Source organism: Heterocephalus glaber, unplaced genomic scaffold (assembly GCF_053883595.1).
Source record: "Heterocephalus glaber isolate CG9 unplaced genomic scaffold, H.glaber_assembly_v1.0 deba00001481, whole genome shotgun sequence".
NCBI lineage: Eukaryota > Metazoa > Chordata > Mammalia > Rodentia > Bathyergidae > Heterocephalus > Heterocephalus glaber.
In genome coordinates, this window is record NW_028258317.1 from 59467782 (window position 1) to 59485150 (window position 17369).

Genomic DNA, 17369 nt, shown 5'->3' on the forward strand with positions numbered 1-17369 from the left:
TTTAAAATTATATTTGATAGCCGGAGACAGGAGGGAGAAAGGGAAGAAGAAGTAAAAAGGATCAAGATGCAATATTGTATATGTACCAATATCCCACGATGAATGTATTTACTATGTATCACAAACATACACTGATAAAAAAAATTGAGGAAAATAAAATAAAACTGTATTTGAACTAGAGATCTGATTAAACAAGAAATCTTAGGACAGATATTTGAAAGTGCTATACTTAAAGGCAAAAATTAAATATCAGTAGTTCGGTCTAACATTGTTCTGAATTTCAGCTTCTAAGCTTGCAACAGGAATGAGTGCTCTTTATCCACAAAGTCAGCAGCCTTGCATCTTGAAGGGCAATGGCTTAGAATCTCCATGTGGTGGATCATGTGGTGGATGAACACTAGACCCCAGTTATTCTGGGTAACACAGACTGCCTGCTCCTCAGAGGCAGTGACATAAGGGAAGTCCAATTCAGAAAAGACAGATGCCCTGAGTATACTCAGCATAAAAACTGCAGGAGGCTGGGAGTAGGTAACCTCCAGGTGCATCCACAGTATTCATCTTACTGTTGATTTATATATTTCTGCATGGTTATAATCTTTTGTAACAAATTGTGATCTTTTGTAAACTGATTAGATTTTCCCAATCTTTCCAAGAACAAATTCCCATAGTCTGTCCTTCTGGGGGTATGGTGATTCTTTCCCTCCAGAGTCCAGTGTGGATGGACGTCAGGAGCCCCCGGGAATGCACGGACAAAAGACAGAGGTGTACGTGGCCTAGCGCTTCAGTAGAGCCTCATTGTCAGATTTGGTAGCTTTGTAACAATTCAGACTTTAGTCAGTTAACAAAAGTATATGATATTGATGACAACTCCAAGTCATTTTAAAACACTGCACTTTCATAAAATGTGTCCATCATTAAGCATGTGTTTGTTCTTATGGGATCTCTGTAACCCCCACATCGAAGAAGTTCCATACATACCAAAAGAACCCCTAGGGGAAGTTAAGGATATTTGAATTGTAGCTATTCACAGAGCATGGTTTGTGGTTTTGCAATGACATCCCAGATAGCAGTGGCTGGTCACTTGAATATATAAAATATTGAAAGATGATCCCCTGCAAGGAAAACTTTTCAACAACAAGGACGTAGATATTGCACTTTTCATTAAATCCATTCTTATACTTCTGGTCCCTTAGGAACAAAAGCATTCGGTCGTTTCTTTTTTTAATAAAATCTCTCACAGTAGCTTCATGGCTGATTTTGTACATTTTCTGTTTTTCCGTTGCCCCCTAACTGGTCAGACAAGCACGGCAGAGAGAGCTTCCTGTACCGGGGCGAGTGTCGAGAGAGCTGCCCGGCGGGCCTCGCCCCTGCCGAGGGGCGCACCTGCCTGCCCTGCCCGGGCAACTGTGAGCTTTGCCACAACCCACACATCTGCATCAGGTGCGCGAGTGGCTACGTCCTAGGACCCACCAACCACACCTGCCAGAAGCTAGAGTGTGGGCAAGGTGAGACTGCTCTGGGCTCGCCCAGGACAGGGGGTGGGGCGAGCAGCTGTCTCTACTCCTGGACATCCTGGAGACTTTCATTGTCTGGGTTTAATATTGAGCTTTCAGGTGACTAGGTGACTCCTTAGCTGCCCCTCCCTCTTCCCCCACAACCTTCTCCCTGGCTTCCCCAGACACAATCCAGGATCCTAGGAATGGCAGCTGATCATCTCCACTGGGAAGTGGGTGGACTGAACACAGTGGGGAGAAAATTAGATTCAAATCTGAAAGTCATGTCCAGTAATTTTCTCCTTCTCAATTACTACCTATGAGACTCAAGGGAAAACTAATGTAATTTCTCCATGCCTTGGTTTCTTTGTTTGTAAAAGCGAGAGCATAACACCAAGATAGGGTCACTGCGAGAAGCGAGTGAGAACCAGCTTCCTGGAAAACCCTAAAGCAGTCTGAATTGAAGTATTATTGGTTTTGCCCAACTTTATCTCATATGGAAGAGGGAAATTAAAAAACAACGCTTAGAATTCTCGCTCCCTTCTATGTAAGAATGCTACAGACCATTGCTCTGCTCTGTATAAGAGTTATACCTGGTCTGGTGCTTAAGAAAGCTCCAAGATATTTTTAGAATAAAAACGTTCTATTTCTCCTTAATGTTAACAAATATAATAAAATAATTTAAATTATTTTTTAGAAATGTGTTGGTAAGACAGATGAAAAGAGAAACGGAGCCTGTTCATTTATATACACAATTGTATTTTCCAAGAAGCAGAATTGATTTCATTAACAAAATCTACCAGCATGACTTCCAAACTAGTTCCATGGCATATGGTTCAATTTTATTCTATTTATACCCAATCAAGCTGATCTAATTTATTAAATTGATAGAAAATGATAAAGACGTATATGACATGTATATCCTCCAGCATGATTTTGGTTGCATAATTGCTCTATGATTTAAAAATAAGCTACACATCAACATATTCTCCTAACAATCGATGTGTCTCCACTTACTGGAAATGAGTTGCTTTTCACTCCTCTGCGTGCTCAGGTGAAGTCCAAGATTCAGACTACGAGGAGTGCTTGCCTTGTGAGGAAGGGTGTCTGGGATGCAGCTCGGGTATGTCACCTCCTTTTGTTGCTTAAAGACATGAAATGTTTTTTTCACACATCTTCATTCTGCTGTTGCTTCAGCAGGGTCTCTTATCCTTGTCTTTATCAGTGTCACCATTAGCTAGGCTCACTCCAACACAAAGAGTCATGGTAAGAAAATGCTTGCTTCTGAAGTTAGAGTTAGGCTCCCAGTCTTTCTGTGAGTCAAGTTTAAGAGAGAATGGAGGGCTTTTCTCTCCAGCTTTTAGCTCAATGGCAGAGATACCTCTCAGCAGCCATGTCTCAAGGTGCCTGAAACTCAGTCACTTCTTAGATTCTCAAAGTGGCAAATTTTGAAGATGAATAATGAAGAAACTCAAGCAAAGAAATTTCTTATTACTCTAACTCACTTCTATAAAACACAAAAGCTTTGGGTAGAGAGATGAGGAAGTTTTCTTGTATTGCTTGGACCCTAAGATAATCCTTAGAGAAGAACTAATAATGGTAGCCGTGGCATTGACATCTCCTTCATGCACTAAAAAGCATATATAATTCTCTAGTTCAAATCAGCAGCTCCTCCTTTCTCTCCCTCTCACAAGCTGTGGTAGAAGAGGTGGTGGGAGCAGTGTGTGGCACATAGCATCACTGGATTGGATATGAAATAGGGAGACCACCAAATTTCAAGTTACATTTTAAGTAAGTTTAGGCAAGATATAGAAAGGGGCTATATAGAAGTATAGTACATAGAAGGGTCTGGAATGTAGCTCAGTAGTAGAACAGTTGCCTAGCATGTGTGAGGCTCTGGATTCAATCCCCAGGATGGAAGGAAGGAAGGGAGGGAGGGAGGAAGGAAGGCAGGAAGGAAGAAAGGAAGAAAGAAAGAAAGAAAGAAAGAGAGAGAGAGAGAAAGAGAGAGAGAGAAAGAAAGAAAGAGAGGAGTTTATAGGATCTTTGGAAGGAACCCCCACTGAAGATTCATAGAATAATTTACCTTCTCTTCATGGAAGCTCTGTAAAGGCCTGGAATGCTTCTAAAACTTTAATGCACACACAAATCATGCACCGGATTTGTTAAAATGCAGATTCTAATTCATCAGTTTAAGATAAGTTTGAGAATTTGTGTTTTAAAAAGCTGCCCAGTGAAGTTAAAAGCACTTATAGAATGGCAAGGGGTTAAGTTGTGCTAGAATGAAGTAATGTTTTTACTGGCTCTGTGTGTGTGTGTGTGTGTGTGTGATCTTTTTAAGAATTAAGAAAATCTCTTAGGCAAGGCCTAAATATTATCCATGAATTTATCTAATGGCTGTTAGCATATTTCCTTGCCTTAAATGGAAAAGTTCTATTTTCTATAATATCTGTAACTATAAAATAGTTTCTAGAAACTTGAATGCCATTCCCTTGTTATTTTCCATTATGAGATGTGGCTTATACTATAGAAAGTAAAATACAATAATAAAGTGATCCTTAGAGTCAGATTTAATGGTAAAAAGCTAATCATCTAGGAATCAAAAGTACTAAAGTACTAAAATAAAAATATGAACAATATATATTTTCCTTATAAGTACTTTTATTATGTATTATATGCTATTATATATATATATATACAGATATAATTTTTGCTTATATATGTACATATAAGCAGGTCCCAGTGTCTCTTGTAAGGTGATTGGTGATTTTCTGGAGTAGTCATAGATGTTTTAACTAATGTAAATTCACTGTTTGTCCATTTCAGGCCCTATTTTCCCTTTTTCATCTTCTCTTGTCCGTGTTTAACTTGTTGAGTCATGAACTTGTGCCACTGCCATCACTGAACAGAGAGCTAGGAGAGCCAAAATCTTGAGGTTAAGATTACACACACAGGGCCGGGGACTTAGCTCAGTGGTTTTGCTGCCTGCTGTGCAAGTGCAAGGACCCAAGTTCAATCCCCAGTACCAAAAAAAAAGAAAGATCACACACACATACACACACACACACACACTACATAGACACCTCTCCATGATGCACAAAGATGCTAGCATGGACACACAACACACAATAGTAAAAGTGCAAAAGCAAACCAACCAAGCTAGCTGACTTGATTCCCTTTACAAAGTGCTGTTGAAAGGTCAGGCCACTCATGCTTTCACACTGTATGCTGAGGGCTCACCTTGGCTCTGGGAATTCACAGGGACACCTGGGGTCCTGTGGGTCCTGAGCAGCATCCCTGGAATGAAGTCTATCCTGAGGCTGAATAGAGACCTGCAGAGAGGGATCACTGGGCAGGGTGACAAAAGCTTTCTAAGTGATGCCAGTTTTCACAACCTAAATTCTAAAATTCCTCTTGCTTTATAAAGACTCTATCCACTGGGCCTTGTGTATTTACGGAGTGACTTGGTTGAACTCATTTATGACCTTATTTCTGAACCCTCCCATAGAATAGATTCTCCTATTTCCCTTTTTTTGTAGGCTCCTCAGAACACTTTTTATTGCTGACTGGTATGATATTTGGTATATACTCTTCTTTCTGCCTAGACAGTAAATGACTTCAAAATAAGCTCTGGGACTTGCACACTGTGCTCTCACAAGAACTAGCAGTGCACCTAGGACGTAATAATTGCACAATTAATGTACAATGTACCTGACTTATGATGGCTTGATTTATAATATTTTGAATTTACCATGGTGTGAAAACAGTACACATTCAGTAGAAACTAAACAAGCTCAAGAGTTTGAATTTTGATCTTTTCCTGGGCTAGCAATATGTAGAACAGGATTCTCTCATGATCCTGGACAGCAGCAGCAAACCACAGCTCCCAGTGAGGCACATGATTACCAGAGTAATCAACTAACCCTGTACAATGTTCTATGTTGCCAACATTTTTGGATACAAGTATCCAATAAATTATATGAGATATTCAACACTTTATTATAAAATAATCCTTGTGTTGATTATTTTTCCCAACTGTAAGCTAATGTAGACATTCTGAGCATGTTTAAAGTGGGCTAAGCTATGATATTTATAGGTTAGAAATATGAAATGCATTTTCAACTTGGCAGTATTTTCAGTTTAAGTTGGGGTTATCAGGATATAACCCCACTGTAAGTAAAGGAGATCTTTATAAATGTTAATCAGATTGAATTTGAAAGTTTCCCAAACTCAAAACAGAGATAGAGATTTGGATTTGATGTTTTCTCTAATCAAATCTTGTATATGGTCCAAGACGAAAAGAAAAGAAATCATACAATACAAACACAAGTGATTTTTCTTTCATGGAATATTAGAACTATAAGAAAAATTTGAAGAAGATATGGTTTATTAAATTTTATAATTTTAATAAGAATATGAACTTTAAAAGCTATGAATAATTTACTGTAGATTTTCCTGAGAATCTTCTTTTGAAACAAAAACATCATCCTTTGGAGAGAACTTAGATTTTTTTCCATTTTAATAATATAGGTTCTTCTTTGGACCAGGTCTAAGTGATCTCTAGAGGATTGGAGAAAAGTAGAATCAGTCACTTTGAGATATTTTATTTATACTATGTAGTAAATAGTTGTGGGGAACACAGGATATATTTCCTGAGTTTCATATTCTGTTCTAGATACTTAACAGTCGATAGATTAATATCTAGCTTTTATAACTGAAAAAGAAATCTCAAATTCCAAATTGACAGGCAACTCATTAACTCCTGGACTGGATTAGGTATTTGTCAATCCAAGGAAAGATTTTCAGAAAAGGGACAGAGAACCAAACCCATAACCAAAGAATGATTGTTTTGTCTGGAAGAAAATATTGAATTTGATACTCCAGGATGGAGCAAGGGCATTTTTTATTGTTATGGAGTTACATTTCTTTTCTTTATCAGGCTGTAAACGAACAGCATTTTATATAACATCATTTTGTTCCAAGAGTACCTGATGTCAAATTCTTTGTCTGTCTAATCAGTGCCTTGAATGGAAATCTTAACAAGGATCTAAGTGTTCTGGGTTCTATTTCTTCAATAATTGAAAGATGAAGTAAATGGAGTAATTTTACCTGTTCTTTTTCAGTATGGGCAATTGCACCCAGAACCCTCACACTGGGCTACATCTCTAGCCCCTTTTAAATTTTTTAAATTTTGAGACAGGGTCTAGCTAAGTTGCTAAGTTGCCCAGCCTGGGCTCAAAGTTGTGATCCTCTTGCCTGAGTCTCCCAGAGTGCTGGGATTACAGGCATGCACCCTCCTGGCTGAGTTTCAAAGAGACAGAGAAACAGAGAAAGACGGAGGCAAAAATGAGAGAGAGGCACGGAGGAGGCTCAGAGGTGGAGTTCAGTGTGAAGGCCCTGGGTTCAAACCCCAGGACTGCAAAAAAGGAAAAGAGAGAGAGAAGAGATTTGAAGGAGATGAATTTGGTTGTAATTCTGTTCTTCTAGAGAACTCTAATGCAGCTGCTGTTTCAGCTAATGTGATACTAGCAAACTGAGACGGAAGAAATAAGTTTTTTAAAAAGCAATATGAAACAAATGATCTTAAAACGTAAGAAAAGACGCTTGCTTGTTATGTGGAAAATGCATGCTAAAACTTCCTTGAGATGCTATTTCTCACCTATCAGATTGGCAAAAATGTCAAAGTTTACCAGCTCTGTGTGCAAAGCTGCAGGGAAGCAAATGCTCTTACTTATCTCTTGTGGGAAGACAGTGGTGTAACCAATTTCACTGCAGAAAATCTGGCAGCAGGTATCACCAATCCATCTGCATTTACCCTTTGAACCCACAGAACCTCTTCTAGCAATTTTCCCCAGGAGACAGCCACAGGGTACAAAACACACACAGTTCCTGCTAATCCAAGGGGCTGAGGCCCAACGCCCCCAAGGGGATGTCTCATACCATAAGTACCGCAGAACTCTACAATCTAATGCTCTTTCCATCTTAAGCCCTGGGAGTACAACAGCAAAACTCGCATGACTTTATGGTTCCTTCTTTACAACTTCACAAAGACTTGTTCTGACAATAGATCTTAACAAACCTAACCATGTGATTTTCTTTTTTCTTTTCTTAAGTTGAGAACTTTTATTTGTCATACTCAAACTGTCAGCATCACTCCTCTTGTACTTCTGGGCCATTGTTAAGTAAAATAAAGGTTACTTGGATGCAAACGCTGCAGGACTACGAGGGCCACTGAGTGACTAGTAGGTGTGTAGCGTATATAGCATGGGTATGCTGAGCAAAGGGATGCTTTATGTCCTGAGCAGGACCAGGCATGATGGCATTGGCTGCTGGTAACTGAAATTGTGAAAGCAAAGCCTTGGGAAGCGACTCATAGTGGCATTATCTGTGGTAGTGAACTACTGGAAGCAGCTTAAATGTTTGCTAACGGTGGACTGAATAAACTAAGGGACTTATACACAATGGAGCACTCTACAGCTGTCAAAAGAACAGCAGATCTATATGAACCAATAGTAATTTCATGACATATGTAAGTATATACATAGAATGCTACCTTTTGTAAGCAAAAATTGTGAAATAGTGTATGTATACCACCTACATGTTTGCTTATTTTTCAAAAGAAAAGAAAGCAACACAGAAAGGATAAACAAGAAACTAATGAACATGGTTGCCTATGCAGAAAGGGGTGGAGATGAGTGTGAATCTGCTTTAGTTATGTCTTTTCACATACTTTTGATTTCAACAATGTGTTTCATATATTCATAACAAATGACCCCGTACCTAGTGTGAGTGGGTTCCCAGTGGCCAAATTTGGGACAAATTTAGCTTTAACATTTTTTGATAAAGAATTACAATTCAATTAACTTTAAAAATCTATGTATCAACAGTGATATTTTTTAAAAGAATAAAGAAGAGAAGGGAAATAGAATAAATGGGAAAGTGTTTTTAAATTTTTTTCAGAAAAATTTCAGTGGGCATACAGGCAAAGAAAGAACTAGGAAATTATTATTTTGCATCCCTTAGTGTATTGACTCCTGGGAGAATTACCAGTGTATCTTAAGAACATTGCATGGAAGATTGTCAAGTAACAGGATAAGCACACAGACTTAAAGTATGACCAGAATTAATGGTTAATTGGAATGGACACATTTGTTTATTATCACCTTAAACAAGTTATTACACTTGGCATCATTGTTATTAGTTTCATACAACCAGACATTAGTGTATGTATCTCCTGATGTCAGACATTAACGAGTAGATAGTATCACCTAGTATCCTTTGGCGAAAATGTCTAGAGCAGTGATTCTCAACTGGAGGCCGCTATGTTACTACAACACATCTATCAAAGTTTTGAGACATGTTTGATTGTCATGATTGCAGGGCTGTTAGTAGCATTTAATGATAGAGGCTGGGAATGCTACTCAACAATGCACAGGATAGGAACCCACAATAAAGAAACACTCGGTCCAAAATGTCAATAATGCTGAGATAGAGAAAAGCTTATTTAGCTTGAAGATGATCACAAGATAAATCCGAATGTGGGATAGCCATCCAAAAAATTGACCTGTACTCTTAAAGAACGCTCAGTATCGCTGGGTGTGGTGGAGCATGCTTGTAATCAGCATTCAGGAGGCTGAGGCAGAAGGACTGCCATGAGTTTGAGACCAGTCTGGACTACATAGTGAGTTCAAGGCCAGCCTGAACTACACACCAAGATCCTGTCTCAAGAAACAAAAACAAAAAATTATGGAAAAATAAGAGAATAAGAGAGAAAATGCATAAATATTGAATTTTCCAAAGCAGTAAAATACATTTGAGGCAAAAAGAAGTATTGTAATATAACTGTATAGGATAATGGATTTAATGATGTGGTTGGGTAGATGTAATCGCACTACTTAAGAGCTGCAGGAGTGTGAGAAAGTACCTGGGGAGGAGCTGTCATGATGTCTACAGCCCATTCCAAGCGGTTCAGAAGAAAAAGGATCCAGGTGAATCACACAAAGTTCATTTGACTGTTTTTCCAGTCTTTCCATGAGCTTCAAAATGAAGACATAGAAAAAGTAAAAAGAGTTTCAAAAGCACCTGTGCTCTCAGCCCAGAAAGTGTAACAACTCTCCAGTATCGATAAGCACACGTAGCCCTCAATCGTGGTTTCTAATACCATTCTCCAATAAATGATAGCAAACCTTTTTGGAGAATCAGCTGATTTGTGCACTGGCTCAGGAAATATACAGGATGACTCTGTAGTATCTTGTAATGACAAAAGTACGAAATTGCTAAAAGGAAAAAAACCCACCACATGATGCGGGTACATCCAGGGGACACAGGAGCCACTGAAAGAGTATTCAGTGGCCAAAGCAGGAACAGTTTGAGCTACATTGTAAATAAAATGGTATTAGGCTATAACCCAGAGTATAAAATAAATATCCATGGGTTTATATAGATATGAATAAGTGATTAAATAAACGAGGGAAGACAAATCTTCATACAGATAAAATCCAGATAGTTAAATACCCCCTCTTTTAAGGAATGAGAGAGTTACTCCCTGTTCCTCTAGTGAGGGCTGTGCATGACTTTCTTCCTAGAGTACTATATACAAACAGCAAGGGAAAAAGACTTTGCAGTGGGGAAACCCACAGACAGATCCTCTTTCTGGGATGAAGGTCAGTGGCAGCAGGGCTCGCTCACACTGATGCTGAGCAGCCTCCACGCACTGTGGTTCAAATGGTACTTTACCTCTGTGGCCTTCCACCCCAAATCCATAACCTGAGTCTAATCATGAGAAAAATATCAGACAGGTCTCAGTAGAGGAGCATTTTATAAAATGCCTGATCAGTACTCCTCAAAACTGTCAAGTTCCTCAAACAAATCTGAGAAACTGTCACAGGCTAAGAAGTCACGATGGCTAAACAGAATGTGATAGCCCAAATGGGGTTCTAAACAGAATAAAGCCATTAGGTAAAACCTAAAGAAATATGAATAAGTGGTGGACTCTAGTTGACAATAATCACATTGTTCTAAAAATAAAAGCCCAAGGAAACCATTTAAGGGGGTTGAAAATATCTTATATCTTGATTGTTGGCTGACTGCATGGCTGTATGGATAAAATTGTACAGCTATAGAGGGCAAGTGTTGCACTATGAAAATATATTTCAAAAAAATTTGATTTTAAAAAAAATACTTCAATATGAGAATGATCTTGTTTCTGAACAGTGTAGCTAAAATAGTGACCCAATTGTAAGCATTTATTGATTTCCTAATGTTCTGGGTGCTGTGCTACATTCTTTAAGTATATATCTTATGTGACTCTAAAGACTAGGTCTGATTATGATTATATCATTCTACACGTGAAGAAATTAAACTCAGAACAGTTCAGTTCATCCATCAGCTCACTAGACTGAAGCCTATGAGGGCCTGGGTTGGGCCAGGAGAGCACAGGACAAATACTGATTTTGTCTTCTCCATCCATGCTATCTGAAGTTCTTTCCTTCACACTGAAGAACGAAGAATATTTTGCTTTAGAGAGTAATAAAAAATAAAAGAAAGCCTTATTCTGTGTCCTCTTCCTCAGCCATACACACTATAGTGATTGCACTGAGTTCAGCTACAGCTTTGGACAATGACAATAATTTGCCAATCCAGCGGTTTCACTTGGCTTGATAGTTACGAAGATTAATTCGGCATCACTGCTTGCTCAAAGCTGTTGGCCTTGAAGGCTTCCACCTGAAAGGCTCTGAGATGGAACAGAGTGAAAGGGGAGCTCAGGACTGTAGCAAGGCTGAGACCATAGGTGATCATGTTTTCAATTAGCTCGGCTTTTCCCCACCACGTCACCTTCCTTCTATTTCATTCACCTCCATGAGGGATTCTTTTGCCAACTGGGAAAGCAGTTCTAATATGAGGGTATAACTGGCAGCAGATATTTCTCTATCCTCTACCATAACTCGTATTAAATTCAAAACTCCAGACTTGTGGTGGAACACACCTATAATCCCAGCATTATGGGAGGCTGAGGCAGGAGGATCACAAGTTCAAGCCCAGAGAGAGCAACCTAGTGATTTACCAAGACCCTGTCTCAAAATTTCACCTTTTTTTTTTTTTGGTGCTGGGGGTCGAACTCAGGACCTTGCACTTGCAAGGCAGGTGCAGTGCTATTGAGCTAAATCCCAGTCCTCTTTGTCCCTTATTCATCCTGCCTTTCTTCATTAATTTATCTGGCAAACATTTATGACATTTTTTGTGCTTTCTGCTTTTCTGTCAATTGTACACTTTATTCTACAAATAATAGAACTGTATAACACTGAGCACCGTCATTCACCAGGAATTCTCCTAAACCCCTAATATGTTTTCACATCCATAATCCAGTAATTTTACAGGTGGAGAAGTTGAGGATTAGAGAAGTGTAAAACTTGTCTGCTTTTATGCATGTGGGAGGTGACAAAGTAGTTCAGAAACAGTCCGTTTGGGGCAATCTTCTTCATAACTGCTCATTCCCTCTTTGTAGAAGAGGTAGTTGGCTTAGAAACTCTTTGTTATAAATATATACACATTAGGATGAGCAGAATTGTACTATGACAACCAAAGACCACAAAATCTCAATGACTTCAAGCAAGAAGGCGTGCTACATCACGGATCAGCTGAGAACTCTTGATCTGCATGGCCTTCAAACCAGGACAAGATAGTCAGCATCCACTACTGCATCACAGCAGAGGTAAAGCATTTACAGGATCTTGAAAGCATCCCTGGGATGTGGCATAGTACTTTCTGTCACATGTTTTTGGCCAAAGCAAGTCACGTCATCATGCTCAAGATCACAGAATGGAAAGGTACAGTCTTTTGTGTGTCTGAAAAAGAGTCAGAAACTAACCATTGTGAGTATTGGGAACAATCTCATCATGGCAGTGACTGGGATGCCACATGTTTGTACACGAAATGCAACCAGCCATTTGTATATATGGGTTCTGCGCCCATTCATTCAACCAATGTTGGGTCAAAAGTACTGTTTTTAAATTGCCTCTGTATTAACCACATACATGCTTTTTTTTCTTGTCATCAAAACAATGTAGTATAACAGCTACTTACATCAAATTTACATTGTGTTAGGTATATAAGTAATATAGAGATGATTTAAAGAATATGGAAGGATGTGCAGAGCTTACATACAAATACTGTGACATTTGTATAAAGGACCTGAGCTTCCACAGATTTTGGTATCTGCTCGGATTGCTGGAACCAAACTTCCACAGGGATGGAGCCCAAACGTTTGCCCATTCAACTTTACCACGTGATTTCTCCCTCTGCCCCTCCGATCTTATCTGTCACTTGCCCTTGCAGTGTCTTTTTTCCTTCTCTCAAAAGACCTCTTTTGAAGACGTCTCTTTTGTTTGTTTTGTTCTTAATGCAATGGGATTTTACAAAGTATTCTGCTATTTCATTCTTTGATCTCCAGCAAAATGATGACCTGAGAATAGGCCTAGTGACCGATGCTGTGTGGCCAGTAGGTGGGCTAGCTGCCTAAAGGACTTGACCCTGCTGTATGCTGTCTTTCGAATCTTCATAGTGAGAGTGGCAACATGCTGTCACTTAACGTGATCTGAACTCTTCAATATAACCCCTCTATGCAAAATCCTTAGTCTCATTTTATAGATGAGAAACCCAATGCTCAGAGAGTTTATGTGATTTGTCCTAAGATGGATAGCAATAAAGAGTTAGAGCCAAATTCAGATTTAGGCTGCCTGTCTCCAAACCTATAGACCATCCAGAGTAGACTGCACTTGTCTATTGTTTTCTTTGAAAATGTAAGTAAAAGTTGCAGAAAGGTCAACCTGCTGTATTTGTCTCATTCCTAATTACATCCTTATGTTCCTTCTCCTACATTCAAGTTTTCTTTCTTATGGTTATGGGAGAGAAGGACACATTGGTGAGACAGCCTACATTTCATTCTAGAGCAGTTAGCTCATCATCTGAGCTCTTCGTGTCATTATACTGTTTTCCTCTGGAGCCAGCTGTCATTAAAGTTCCTCCTACTTGTGTAACTGACCTGTGAAGTCAAGCTGGGAGTCAGGTCTGTCTGGATCACATAGCCTTCAGAAAGAAAACTGAGCCAAGTACTTTCAAAATAAACCGAGTTAAAGGCCTAGGGGGTGCTCAAGCCCCACTCCCAAGAATGAGGCATTCAGAAGACGGTCTGCCACTGCTGAAGGCAGTGTGCAGTCTGTGACTTTCGCTCCCACTTAGTGCGGGCAGGGAAGAGCTGGGTGGAAGACAGCCTTTCACCTTTACAGGAGATTAGAAACGGATGCGAAGGTGCATATGTGATTCAAAATAAGCTGGAAAGCCATTACCAAAAGTGAAACATCTTCAATTTTTCTGAAATCTCTAGGCCATCAAGAGCCCAGCTTTATCTATCAAGCATAAATAAAAATAACAGTGAGGAGCCGGGCTTTTAGCTCAGTGGTTCTTCCACCTGCCTCGCAAGTTCAAGGACCCAAGTTCAATCCCCGGTACAAAAAAAAAAAAAAAAAAAAGCAGTGAGACCAGCAGTACTGATGAGAAATTCAGATGGTTTAATCCTACTTTGTTTTGCAGAAATGTGGAATATGGAGTTGAAAATTTTGCCATCTATTCATCTCCATCTTTTATCACAATGAAAATTTTGAGCAAGTTAAATATGCATTTGCTTCTTTCACATTTTTAAGTGAAAACATCATATAAGTTGTCTTTTTTTTTTAAACCTCCTAATAGGACCCTAGAGATTATAATGAAAACTAGAAAGATGAGCATATTTTGAGTTCTTCAAGAGAGAAAAACAAATAGGCTCTATTATTAATATCAAAATAAAATTTAATTTTCTTTCTTTCCATTGCCATTCTTTTCCTTTTCTATCCTATCTACCTCATCAAGAAGTCTATATTTAATGGGCTGGGGATTTAGCTCCATTGTTCCACCACTTGCCTTGCAAGTGCAAGGTTCTGAGTTTGATCTCTGGTACAAAAAAAAAAAAAAAAAGAAGTCTGTATTTGAGCCCACAACCAATTTGTACATGGTGACATGTTTAGCTTAGTATCTGTCACTTGGTAGGCCCTCAGTAAATATATATGGCTTTTGTGCCTGTGTTAGTTGGCTTTTTTGTTGCACGACAAAATACCTGAGACAATTAACTTAAAGGAGGAAAGATGTATTTTCCTCATGGTTTCAGAGGATTCAGTCAATGGACTCTTGGTCCCATCCCTTTGGGCCTGAAATAAGGCAAAATATCATGGGTGACAGCATTTGGTGGAGCAAAACTACCCATTTCATGGCATCCAAGAAGAAGGAGAAGGAGAAGGAGGAGAAGAGGAGGAGGAAGAGGAGGAAGAGGAGGAAGGAGGAGGAAGGAGGAGCAGGAGGAGGAGGAGGAGGAGAAAGAGAGATCTCCAGGAGAAGACATACTCTTTAAAGGCACATATCCTGAGTAAACACCTCTTTCAATCACCTCCCAGTAGTGCCATCAGCTGGGACCAAGCCTCATCACATCAGCCTTTGGAAGGTGCTCCAGGCCCAAATTCTAGCAGTGTCTGTTGTTAGCTGTCATTTCACTCCCCAACTCTCCATCTCCCTATGCCACTGCCAAACTGCTATGTCATAGTCCTTTGCCAGATGGTAGGAAGAGTTTCAAGCTCCACTAGTTGAAGAGAAAAAAAATTGATTTAAGTCACAGAGCAGACATCAGAATAGAGAGAAGCTGAATGTGGATGAGGAGGAGCATCTGCATGTTGATACCCAGCTGCTGAACAGGCTGGTCTCCAACTGAGAGTTGGGCCAACAATGAGTGTCAGTAAATTGCCCCCGTACCTCCAGAGCCTGAACCTGTGACTTTCCAACAGAAGGGTAATTTGGTTGGAGTCCAGACTCATCCTTTCCACAGTCTTTCTGCAACAACCACCATGAATACCTTGGCCAGACCCTTCCCAACAGCCTTCAGCTCAGCTTATAGCACAATGGGTCAGCCCATGGCATTAGAGCAGAGTGAGAAGAAATCAGCACAGCAAGCTTTAGAAGGCAGTGGTTGCAGGGATAGATCCCAAGTATGGTCATGCCTCACTTACCACCTCTCCGCCAAAGATCCAGAGTTAAAGCATTAGAAGGAAAGTAGCATCCATGCTGACCTCTCTAGACATTACTCATGTTCTCACTGATGATGTTACTGGGTCATTCAAACCTTTTTCCTCTTAGCTGTGTCTATGGCCATTTGTAGCGGCCAGCTTTATTTTTTGCCAGATCCTTTCCGTAAAAATTGTGTGTTCTTACTAGCTACAGACTTTCCACTATTCGGTGAGACAAGTGAAGTATATTTTGTTTGAAAGGGGCAGGTAACCCAGATGTTATGGTTTGGATCTCAAATGTCTTCTAAGCCTCATGTGTTGAATATTTAGTCTCCAGCTGATGGCGCTATTGGGAAGTGGTAGACCCTTAGGAGGTGGGGCCTAGTGGAAGAAAGTTAAGCCATTGGGGGTGTGGCTTTGACAGGAATACTGGGAACCCAGCCCTTTCTTTCTCCCTTTTTCTGCTTCCGGGTTGCCATGAAGTAAGCAGCTTTGCTCCACCATCTGCTCCCTTCCATGATGTTCTTCCTCAACACAAGCCCAATGCAGCAGAGCCAAGTGACCATGGACTGAAACTGCTGAACTCATGAACCAAAATAAATCTTTTTTTCTTCCTTTGAAGTTCATCATTTCAAGTGTTTTGTCACAGTGATGCAAATCTGACTAACACATCAAAGATGCTCTCAGCTCCTTGTTTCACAGGCCCCAGGATGAGGGAGACCCATGAGAATACTGGGAGAGCCGTTCCCCTTCAATCAGGTCACCAGGGCAAGAGAAAACCCAAGGTAATGCTTCCCTCGCATTACCTCCACCAGGGTCATAAGAATAACCTGGAGATGCTAGTGATGAAATATTAGAATAGAAAAGTTTCTCAATATTTCTAACCTCTAATTTGGACCAGAAAGAGCTGACAGCTTAATTTATCATCATGATGGAATTTTATGCCTTCAAATAATTGCTAGAAACCTAGATGCTCCACTATAAAAATAAAAATAAATCAACCTAAAATGTAGACTCTAGATTACCATGACCCCAATATTTGACTGATGACATGAAGCCTTTGAGCCAGTTTTGGTGAGTCTTAAGAGACAAAGGAAGTTGTTTTGAAGGGGTGCTTATTGGAAAGCCAAATACAATCATTCTGGCTGCCCAAGCCAATTGCAAAATTGAAGATTTATTACGTTCAGCAGAAAAGCAGCCTATGTGTTTGAAATATCCAAATGACCTGGCTTCAACTTGAAAATCTTATATTAATTGAAACAAGTGAATTGGGGAGGGCTCTTGCCTTTAGCACTAAAAGGTTTATGAGAGGTGAGTCAAGAACCATTTATAGTAGTGATAAAATACTATATTTAAGGCTGTAAAAATTTGGCATACAAGATCTCAGTTCAGAAGTAAATTCATTTTATGTGCTCAGCAAAGGAGCAGCTGAAAACTCTTAGAAATGACCTATTGAGATCTTAAAGATAAAATATGTCAACTATTCCTTGGGACTGGGTACAGTAATTACATCCTTGAATGTTGAAATGCAAATCAGAACCATGAAATTAGTAACAGCTTAACTGTACTGTGGTACACAGGGCTAATGACTATTACTCAAAGCTGTTGTCCAACTATCATGTTATGTGCTCAAATGTGCATTCATGGGATGGGCCACTTGGGAACTCAGCAAGTAACTGAGGAAAACATCTGAGCCCTACCCGATTCACAAATCCCTTAGTTGATGTGTATTTCGGTCTGCCAAGAATCCCATGATCCTTATCCTTGGGAATTCTGTGCCTAGTTCAAGCTA

At 39.7% G+C, this 17369-nt stretch overlaps 2 protein-coding genes across 2 annotated transcripts in view; both read left to right on the forward strand.

Annotated features, from left to right (window-relative positions):
- LOC147825976 (proprotein convertase subtilisin/kexin type 5) overlaps nt 1-15738 on the forward strand; it is a 341197-nt gene extending 325459 nt beyond the window's left edge. Inside the window, exons 23-24 of the mRNA XM_087184121.1 lie at nt 1299-1505; nt 2548-15738. Of these exons, the coding sequence (XP_087040247.1) occupies nt 1299-1505; nt 2548-2642 (302 nt within the window). The 3' untranslated portion in view covers nt 2643-15738. The remainder of the gene's footprint in view (nt 1-1298; nt 1506-2547) is intronic.
- Nucleotides 1516-17369, forward strand: part of LOC101711492 (proprotein convertase subtilisin/kexin type 5) — an 86220-nt gene continuing 70366 nt past the window's right edge. The window contains exon 1 of the mRNA XM_087184122.1: nt 1516-2616. The gene's annotated coding sequence lies outside the window, so the exon portion shown is untranslated. The remainder of the gene's footprint in view (nt 2617-17369) is intronic.